The sequence below is a fragment of the Megalops cyprinoides genome, chromosome 21, assembly GCF_013368585.1.
Source record: "Megalops cyprinoides isolate fMegCyp1 chromosome 21, fMegCyp1.pri, whole genome shotgun sequence".
Lineage (NCBI taxonomy): Eukaryota > Metazoa > Chordata > Actinopteri > Elopiformes > Megalopidae > Megalops > Megalops cyprinoides.
In genome coordinates, this window is record NC_050603.1 from 17,137,707 (window position 1) to 17,148,267 (window position 10,561).

General features: G+C 45.4%; 1 protein-coding gene across 1 annotated transcript in view; it reads right to left on the reverse strand.

Moving 5' to 3' along the window:
• Positions 1 to 547: 547 nt before the first annotated feature.
• Positions 548 to 10,561, reverse strand: part of LOC118796265 (RNA-binding motif, single-stranded-interacting protein 3-like) — a 155,460-nt gene continuing 145,446 nt past the window's right edge. The window contains exons 12-14 of the mRNA XM_036555068.1: positions 7,498 to 7,590; positions 5,197 to 5,321; positions 548 to 4,774 (exon numbers count right to left, since the gene is read on the reverse strand). Of these exons, the coding sequence (XP_036410961.1) occupies positions 4,771 to 4,774; positions 5,197 to 5,321; positions 7,498 to 7,590 (222 nt within the window). The 3' untranslated portion in view covers positions 548 to 4,770. The remainder of the gene's footprint in view (positions 4,775 to 5,196; positions 5,322 to 7,497; positions 7,591 to 10,561) is intronic.

The window sequence follows — 10,561 nt, forward strand, 5'->3', positions numbered from 1 at the left end:
TTGGGATCCTCTTAGAGTCCTTTCACATATGGCATTCGGAATCTAATCACTCACCTTTCGGTGTATCGTTTGCATGCAAAACGGGGTGTGAGAAATTTATTCGGTTTAACATTGTTTCTGTGCAATCCATTTGCCGCCCCAGAGAGTCCTGAAGTAATTTCCATATCGAACGACAACTCCCAACATTCAAACATGCTGTTGAAAATCAGGTCTTGTAATTCCATGGAGCACTCAGCTCACTGAAAACAGATGAATCATTTTTGATGAAAAATAAGGCCATAAAAACCGCAAAATATAGGAAATATAGCCAAAATTTTGCTGTTTGCATGCTACCTTTGTCTGGTTCAGCTGCTAGATCATATTATACCCTTGCATGGCTAGTGCTAAATGTAAGGAACTGCAAACTAATCAGTGTATAAATACAAACGTCCTTGTACTCTTTAGAAATTATATATGTGTAATTAATGATAAAGTGTAAAAAAATCCACACTATATTAAAACTGTTTACTTTCTTTTTTGACAGTAGGACAGTAGCAGAGATGCAGCTTCTTTTTCAATGGATTATTTATTAGAGGAAAACTCATGTAACTAGCCACCTACCGCCAGGCGTGTGGACTATAGTGCTTCCTGCCCAGAATACATTTGTTAAATTTCCTTTTCAAATCCACCTCTCTGGGAGAGGGCCCTGATTGGCCTCAGGTTTTATATTGGCCATGGTCTCTGCATTCTGAGAGCAAAATAACAAGTGTTCCAATTCGGTAGGCATATGTGAAAGGGCTCTAAGACCTGACCACATGATCTGTGTCTTTGAATAAAGTCAGAGCTGGCTGACATCCTTACAGAGCAATGCATGTTGGGAAAATAACAGTATGCACCAAAGTACTCATTGCCTTTTGCTACAAATGATGCAAGTGTCCTATTGTGGATCCTGTGGATACTTCTGGAGTCCTTTTCCCTTTCAGCCTGGAGGACATTCATAAAGTCTGTCTCCTTTGACAGTTTTCATCACGGTTATTAGCTGTATATGGAAAACAAATCTTTCTTCCTAGTGAACATGTGCTGTAGCAGACACTTCACAATTGATATTGGTTAGCTGCTCACCCGCTATCCAACCAAAGCTCACAATGTCTGGTGAGCTCACTCTCCAGTCTGACTGTGAGGAGTGTTTTGGTCTTTCTTTTTAATTGGACAATGGAACATCTTACAGACGTACAGGGAGCAGAACTCCTGAGAACTCTGGCTGGCGCTCGCATTTTCCTACCAAGAATTAGAATGTGCCTCACTGCATCCCAACACCATTTATAAGATGTTTACAAAAAAAGACAAATAACAGAAAAGAATCAAAAACATGGAAAAAGAAGGAAATTAGAAAACAAAACAGTCCTTGCAAAAAGGAATTCCCCCATGTGTATTTAAGCTGTAAAGGACAATAGAGATTTAGCATGTTGTACCAAATATCCAACACACTGTTGTTATCATGAAAAATCTGTTGACTTTAACAGCTTTGGCCCAGAATTAGGGTTTTGTAATGAGAGTCAAAAGTGAATGAACAAATGTATTGCATGCATAGTGTTGCATGGCACAATATCACTGCCAAAAGATTGAACATTAAATAGTTTCTGAAACAAATTTTAAAGCAAATCCTATTTCAAATCATACTTGTTTTAAATTATCCTCATTTCAGTTTTATTTTGAGAATGTAGGGGTATGTATTCAATGTTATTTTTTGAACTCTATATTATAAATGAACCTCTGATGTGTCTTTCAATGAGTTTTATTGCCTACATGAGTTTTTGTGAATTAACCTGAAAACCACACCTATAGCTGAATTCTGGGCACACACTAATTCACTATGGTTCACCACTCTCCTTTCACTTAACTGGAAGTATCCAGTCATTGTGAATGAAGTCCTTTTCAGCACTGCAGTTATAGCTGTTAATCTGAAGCATCAAAGCACAACCCAGTGCAATAACCATGGCCTCTCTTAGATGTGCTTTTGCACCTTAGGGGAACTGGAATCGTTGGAAGCTAAATAACAAGGCACTCAACAAAGAATTTGATTGTTATAAACATTTTTGTTGTACGCATGCTGTTCGTTTCAAATCTGGAGCTGTCCTATGATATTTTTTCATTCTTCACTCACACCACACTGTGTTTCTTAAGTCCCGTGTGCCCGGCCAGGAGCCACGCCGACTGTGCAAACACAATCGCGTCCGTTATTGAAGAGAGGAGCCGGGGCGCTTGGCATCCTAAAGCTGCGAGGGAGACAAATTGGGACTTCGAGGCCCATTGAGCTCATGACTAAATTTGGTTCGGTTCCGCCTCGGCAGCCTCGAAAACCGCGACAATAAGCCGGGCCCATCAGCCCCGCTCCGGAGGTCGGAGAGAGAGACGGCGCTAACCGCCGACGCCGCGGAAGGGCCAGACCCACGGGCCATGCCAGACGCGGCGCCTCTAATGAGGGCAGCGAGCTCTACGCTCCGCGGACTTTTCAGCCGGGACGATCTTCAGGAATAAAGTTATCTGCAATTACCGGGGGTTGGGAGGTGAAGGTGTGTGTGTGTGTGTGTGTGTGTGTTGGGGATATTGTTTACACCATTTGCTGTATTTTGTTCTGCACCCACTGCTATTGCACCCAGGCAGAACTGAAGAACAACAGTGTATGCAATGTTTTCGTTTGTTTCTGTCACCGACACTAACTTAATAGAAAAGTCTATTTGGACAGGTCAATTCGCTATGAAATCTTGCATGAGATTTTTACAAGGGGCACAAGAGTTTGTAAATGATGGACAAACTTCCCCCCCAGAAAGCTATCTAACGCTTGGCTTCTGGGGGTCTATAGTCAACACTCACTCAGAGCCGGGAGTGAGGCCCTGGGCTGAGAAACCGACAATTCCAACACAGCTAACATATGGTACATTTCAGTCTCATATTAACGTGTACTCCCCCCCAACGTGTAGAATACCAAAGACTGAGGTAGCTGGACATACAGTTTAAATACACAGAGATGTAAAGATGGAGAATTTTCTTTTTTTCTGGACTAGCCTGTCTATTTGATGGATGATAAAAGCAAACCAAAAGCACAGGAAGATTCCCAACACAGCCTTGAGACTCAGAGCATACAGGACAGGTCATCGGTCATAGCTATCTCTGAAAGAGACAAGCACAGGATAGAAATCACTCAACCGACAAGGCCGAACAGCAACACGTCGGTGACATTTCCTCTTCCTTTTCTCAGCGGGTGTTTCCCCGGCGTTTTCTTCCTGGAGTACTAACTGGGCTCCGCCCCCTTTTGCGCAGCGAAGAATGTTAGGTTCGCACGACGGACAGATCGTCTCTCACGTGACCGGAAGCGACGACGCCGGCAGCCACTCGCAGAATCCAATTGCTTCGTTCAGGCGTGTCAGTTGTGCAACTGACACAGCATCATGGAAGGTAGTTTAAACCAAGAGACAACAGGAAGTACTGGTCCGGCCATTTTGGTCAAAAAAATAAAAACAACAACAGTGACAACAACAACAAGAACAAGGTCAGCAACAACAACAGCAACAACACCGACAACAAGATCAAACATAAAAAAAACTCTTTCTCAGAGTTTCTCTTCATCTTTGGTATAAAAACGGCCATCTCTTGGCTGCATTAAATCCACAACTAGGAAAGACTACAGAAATTGTCAACAATTTCTTCTATTGCTTTTGCGCTGATTGGTTCAAACCGTAAGCTCCTACTGTATCTATGTAGTTTATCATTGCCAGTTTATCACTATTTTTTCTTTTTTCATTTTTCATTTTTTTTTTTGCAGTGTGACAAGCAAAGCAGGCTAAAAACATCTTAAAGCTTATAAAAAAGTTTGCAGATAAAAAGCACTAATGCCATCAACAGGAATTCCGCCATGTAAATGAATTGTAAAAAAAAAAACAACACAAAAACAAATCAACAAAAAAAAAACATGTTCAGCATTTTGCAACAAACTGCATTTACTGCAATGCAGCATTTTTTTCCTCATAGTGAAAAACTTCTCAAATGTCCTATTTGCCTGCTCTCTTAAATTGACTCATTGTCTCCTCATTCTTCACTGCAACTGACTGATAAGACTGACAATTATTAACAAGTGTTCTTTAGATAAAGGAAAAAAAAATCATCTCTATTAAATCTGTACAGCTTATGTATTATTTCTCTCTCTCTCTAGCTCATCTCTGGTAGCTTCTTTTACTATTCAGTTGGTCCAAGAGTCTTATTCATCCATTCTTTTTTTTTTTTTAAACAAGGCGCTGCACTCAACACTTTGCGATAGTCCCCAACATCCTTAAAATTAAGGCAACAAAGATTCAAGAAAAAACCTTGCTGAAGTTCTCAAGAAAAAATCAATTTTGACACAAATTATAATAAAAAAATCATGAAAAGATATAGAATAGCTTAATATCTGAGTAAGAGAGCCTGTTTCTCAGACTTGCTTACCCTCCCACTTAAAAAAAGATCTTATCACCCACCTGACCACTCAATTTTTTTTTCTTTTTTTACTTTTTTTTTTTTTTTTTGAGAAATTCCTCAGTGAAACAGTTCAAGGCCAGTTCATCCCAAGTGTCCCAAAGCCTACCAGATGAAACCTCTCTTTCTGCACCATGCCCAGGAAACCTTCCCCTTGTGACCTGGGCCTGGTGAAAAATAGAAAATGTTCTCTTTTGGTGACTGGGAGATCTGGAAACAGTCTCAGTGCACTCCCCCTGTCTCAAGGCAACGCTGTTGCTGGAACATTCTGTTGTCCCGATGTTATCTGATAGGGGAGACAATGACATTGTAGAGAAGACAATGAGTGATCAATACTGTAACAGGCAGAATGAGTGATCACTACTGTAACTGACACAAGGACTGATCAACGCTGTAACTGACACAAGGAGTGGTCAGTACAGTAACAGACACATTGAGTGATCAATACTCTAACAGATACAAGGAGTGATCAATACTGTAACAGAAAAGGAGTGATCAATACTTTAACTGTCACAAGGAGCGATCAATACTGTAACTGGCACAAGGAATGGTCAGCACTGTAACAGACACAATGAATGATCAGCACTGTAACAGACACATAAAAATAATGGTTAGTGCAGACAGTGATAGCTGTTGTACAGGACACACAGGAATACTTTTGTATGTGTCACAGGGAGACCTTGCCCATCAGTTTTGCATTGCACTCACTTGGACTGGTACGAGTAGGCAGGAACGTGGTCGTTGGCGGTCTCCACCTGTATCTGCTGTTGCTGCCCACTGGTCTCCTGTGATGTGGTGGTGACTGTCTGGGGTGAGGCATCAGTGACCACTCCCTGGTGGTTATGATTCAAAATGTCAACTGTTGTATATTTTCCCCCTACATTTCCATTTGACTGTTTTTTGACATTAATGCATAACACAGCCTATGTGTTGGGTACCTGATATTCTATTCCTAGAGGTCCTGAGAAGTAATTATTCCAATTCAGCACTTGATACTCCATATCACTGTTTTAAGATGGGAGCAAAGCACTTAACCACAAGGTCTGCCTCCCTCTGTATGTACTTGGCAGACCCCCTTATCCACAATGCTGTGTACAGAATACAAATAGCAAAGAGGCAAGCGCCAACCTGAAGCAGACACCCATCTAAAAGACAGGACACAGCTGCTGGAGACAATTAAAGCACAATTCCCAAGTGTAACAACTCTGATTCAGATCCTAATCCTGCTTCAGTCAAACAGAATTGCTTCACTGAGCACATATCATGTACAGTGCCCATCCACAGACTGGATAATAGGATAATAATGTGTAAAATGTAAGCTAAGACAGTCACCCTGGATACACTCTCTGCTAAGAAAATAAATGATAATAAATAAACGAATCACAAAAGAAACAGCCTTGCGACCTGTCTTACTACTGACAGAGCTCATGATGTCATGAAAGCTGGACTGCCCATTGGTCCACGGACCTCTGGGGGGGTGGGGGCAGGGGTGGGATACCACTCCTCTGATAGGCCCGATCGCTCCTGTCGGGCCGAGACCCCTCCGATGTCTTGTTCCTCCAGGAAGGAGGCCGGGTGAGCGGAGAGCGATCGCCCGGGCCGATCCTCCTCTGACACATTAACGAGGCGGCGGGCTCTCGACCGCGCGGCCTGGGAGACGGATGGCGCTTGTCAGCCAGACCCGGCGAGTTGCTAATCAACGGCCCGAGGCTGAGGGATTGGTCCGGTACAGCAGCGAGGCCCAGGGAAACAGACAGATCACCATGGGCAGTATTTCACACTCTGTTTCTTGTTGTCTGGTACATGAATAAAAACACCCCACAGCACGTGAATGTCTGACACATGCCAGCCTTGAAAGTCGAGGTGGGGAGAGAGACCGATTCCTGACGAAAATTTGACACTGATCTTGAACTGTCTGTTTCGACCCATCACTGAGCGTGATGCTGTAGCAAAGCGACAATGCGATGGCTGGGTGGCTACGTTCCTGCGCTGCCCACATATTTCCCAGGACTCTTTGAATGACCTTGTACTGAATAACATACTAGCACACCCGCAACAGAGGACCAATGGAAAGAATGGGAAAAAAAACAAAAATGGGCACAAATATCAAATAAAATCCCTTAGTATAGGTATAAGTATTTGAATCCTCCCCAATCCAGTATATATATATATCAGGGTTTCCGCTATGATTTTTTCTTGCCACTCTGGTGGTCATTTTACGAGACAAACTGAAACTTGCCGATCATGTTTCAATAACAGTCTATGATACAAATGCAAAATGCAAATATAATGTACATCTAGGTTGATGAAAGAATGACAACGACCTCAAATCAGTTTGACTATTTATTGAACAGTAATGATTGAGCAAAATGAACAGTAATGATTGAGCCAAACCTCAACATTAGCCGCTAAAATGTAGGCTATTACAAAACATCTGTATCCTGATGTTTACATCTGTAACCTGTTTAAAAAAAAACAGGCTAGGCCTACATGGCATCAAATGTAGCCTATAGACTACCAGGTAACATCTTATTTTCTCCTTTTTTTCATTGCGGCAAAGTCCTCTGCTGCCGACTTGACATTAAACGCATCCAATGTGTCTTTGCAGCTTGCAATGCGCATAAGCTGCTTCCCTCTCTCCTCCTCCAGACCACTTCGCAGAGAGAAGTGGGCCTAGTAGCAAGTATCGCACAATAAAAGAGGAGCGCACCCGTTTGGGGAAAAAAAATACTGTAGGCTGTTAATAGGCTGTTTTGCTCTCTTATTACGAATGTCCTGTTTAGGGATAGCCTTCGTTATAGCTATGTTTTGTATGAGCATTATTACTGGACATTTTGACCTGTAAGTTTTTAATTTATTGGTTTTCTGTAAATTTTACCAGGCAAAAACCGGTAATTACCGGCTAACGGAAACCCTGGTATATAGATGTAATCATATATGTGTAGAGGAGCTAGAGCTGGAATAGTGTGTGTGTGTGTGGTGGCTGGGGTTGCGGCGGGGCATGCTTACTTCCACGGGGACGGCGGTGGGAGGCACGGGAGTGTACTGGGGAATGTAGGTCCCTTGCATAGGTGCAGCAGCAGCCGCGGCGGCGGTCATGTACTGCAACAGACACAGCGTCATGCACAACATCAGCGCAACGTTAACACAACATCAGCACAACTTTGACACCCGCATGGTTTAGGCAACCATGTAGTAGTGTCACAGAAAGAGTTACACATCCGATTCTGGGCAGGCATACTATTGCTGCAACTTCTTGAAAACACAGAGGAAACCCAGCCTCTACCAGGCACAATATCAGTGCTGAAATGTACTGTTGATTCAGGCAAGCCCTCTCCAAATGGACATATCCGCTCACTGAACTTTTTAGTGTTGGCATGTTCACCTACATCAGCATTATTACCAATCAACTATAGGTGTTATTATTGAATTTCAAGGACTTTGGCCTGATGTTTCCACTTCTCTTAAATGCTGCGGCAATTGAAGTGCTCTGACATTTACACACATCAATTAACACAATGATTATTATTCAACCACGAAGAAATGGTTATTCAACCACGAAGAAATGTTCCTGCACAATGTCTGAAATTTGCCAATGACAGGCAGCGACAGGATTGTGTAACAGTTCACACTGAAACGTGTGCGTACGTGGGAGTGACAAGAGGCTCCAGGACTCTGATCTTTGCTTCACGTAAGATCTGCCTCTAGGTGTCCTCTGTGGCTGCAGTGACTACAGGGGCCACAAGGGGGAGCAGTGACCGTCGCGCTCAACAGGGAGTTCAAATGCACCAAGAGCCCAGAGAATAGATGAAACAACCAGCGATCCAAGATCAAACCACCCTATCTAACGGAGGGGAGGGGTGGTAGAGGGGACATCCACATCACTGTTAGAGGATGAAGGCAGGCCTTTTCCTGAAGGACAGAGGACTGCCGGTTGCTGATTATGTAGAGGGGATGAGGGAAAGGGGGGTGGTGCCAAGGCCAGATAGCAATTGTGTGAGGGAAGGATGCGATCAGAGATAAAACGGTGGGGCCGGCGTCACCCCTCCCCCAAAATGCGCTGAAGGAAGAGGGATGGATGATCCTTGCCACACAAACCCCCCCCACCCCATACCCCCGGGGGCGGAGCGTCCCGGTAATGAAAACCATCCCAGCCCTGTTTTGGCTGGCCGCCCGGTCCCCATCGAGTGTCATTACCGGCGGCGGCCGTAATGGATCCGGCACGGCTCCGCTGCACTGCCGCTAATGAGAGGAGCTAAAGGCCACAGTTACGGGTGATTAACCGCCGCCGCCACGGAGGGGGGCCCACGTTGCCACGGGGAGCGCAGGGTTGCCACACCGCTCCCGGTCCCCTCTCCCTCTCTCTCTCTCTCTCTCTCTCTCTCTCTCTCTCTTTCTCTCTCCCTCCTTTTCTCCGTGATCCACTTGTAACGCTCTCCCAATTCATTCCGTGACCTTCTCCGCGCTGGGAAATGATATGCATACAAATGCAAGCCCCCTGACTCTCTGTCTGCTCTGCCCGCCCCCCCCAACCCACCCCACCCAGTTCCCATCACTTATTTTAGCAGTTAACTTGCTTGTGGAGATGCCAGGGAAGCAAATGGGGAGAGGAGCAATACGCACAGCAATATCAAACCCAGCACGGAGCAAAGTCAATGGGCCTCTCGGGTGAATGAGCCTCTTCTCTCGGCCTGTACTGATTGGTTTTCATCAGTGGACCCGGTCTGTCCGTCCATTTCTACGCTGGTGGATACGTGCGGTTGTTGTCAAGGTGACCCAGATTATCCTGCCGAACCGAGTCCAGACAGGGTTCCCTCCAGCGATGTGGACCCATCTGTGTGAGCGCGCCCCAACAGAACCAGGTGGCGAAGGTGGGGAGGCTTACTCCTCCAGTCCAAACCTCACCACACTCGCAACGTGCAAAATGCATGTGTGTAAATGCAAGTCTCACACACATACGCATGTGCAAATAATCACATGTGCATACAAACACACACACAGAACCATGCACACATATAGATACACACAAGCACAAACTCTCACACAAGCACATACAGACACATACACACATACACACACACACACACACACACACACACACACAGGCTGCAACAGATGGTCCTCGCTCGGTGAGGGAGGGGGGCCGCAGAACAGCTTCTTGATGAAGAGAGCACTCCTTGAGTGCACTTCTGGGAACTTGCACTGTCTCCACACAGCCCACAGTCTGAGGATGCTGCAGGAGGACTCTGGGGACCCCACTAACATTTCCCACTGTTTACCCCTCACTGCCCGGGAGCACCAGAGCTGGCCTGAACAGCGCACCGCGCAATAAAATAAGAACAATATAATTATCTGTATTCGGGTGTTTACTGATTAAAATACTCATTTAGGTGTCCTTTCTATCATTACAAATTTCATTTGAGGTGCTGCTCCTACTCGCCGGCGTTGGTTATGAAACATCCATTAGGAAATTTCCTCTCCGCTAGATGGTGTGGAGATGTGTGGGGGGAGGTAGGCTGCTGCTGGTGGGGAGCGGGCCAGCCCGGGCCCCCGAACAGATGTGGCCATTAAATCACCTCTATGCCGGCGCCAACAGAACCACCCGGGCACAGAGGAGAGCAGGAGGCGGGATCGGGGAGCAGCGAAGACCAACTGGAGCCCTGTGAGAAGAACGCTTCCGAGCCCTCGCACGTTCACCTGGTCTGTCTGCACGGTCGTCCAGTGACTTTGGCTCGGCATAAGCGCTGGCTTCTTGAGGACAAAAAAACCACGGTCTGGGTGACGGTCAATGGCGGACAGGTGGGCGTCCGTCGTAATGTCCACGAGTCACAGTATCTGGTATGTGCTGGGTACCTGGTGAACACTAGCAGATCCTTAACTCTGAAGCCACGGCAAACGCTGTAGGCAGCAGAGTGGCAGCTGTGAAGAGGTTCATGTGGAGCCCTCAGATTTCACAGCCTGGATGAATGGAAGCTGCTGGAAGGCCCCAGGCTTTATCTAAAAGCTCTGAGCAGCGAGAGATGTTCCTCATTAATTCATCTTGCGACTGTACACAGAAAACTCCTCAGGTGCC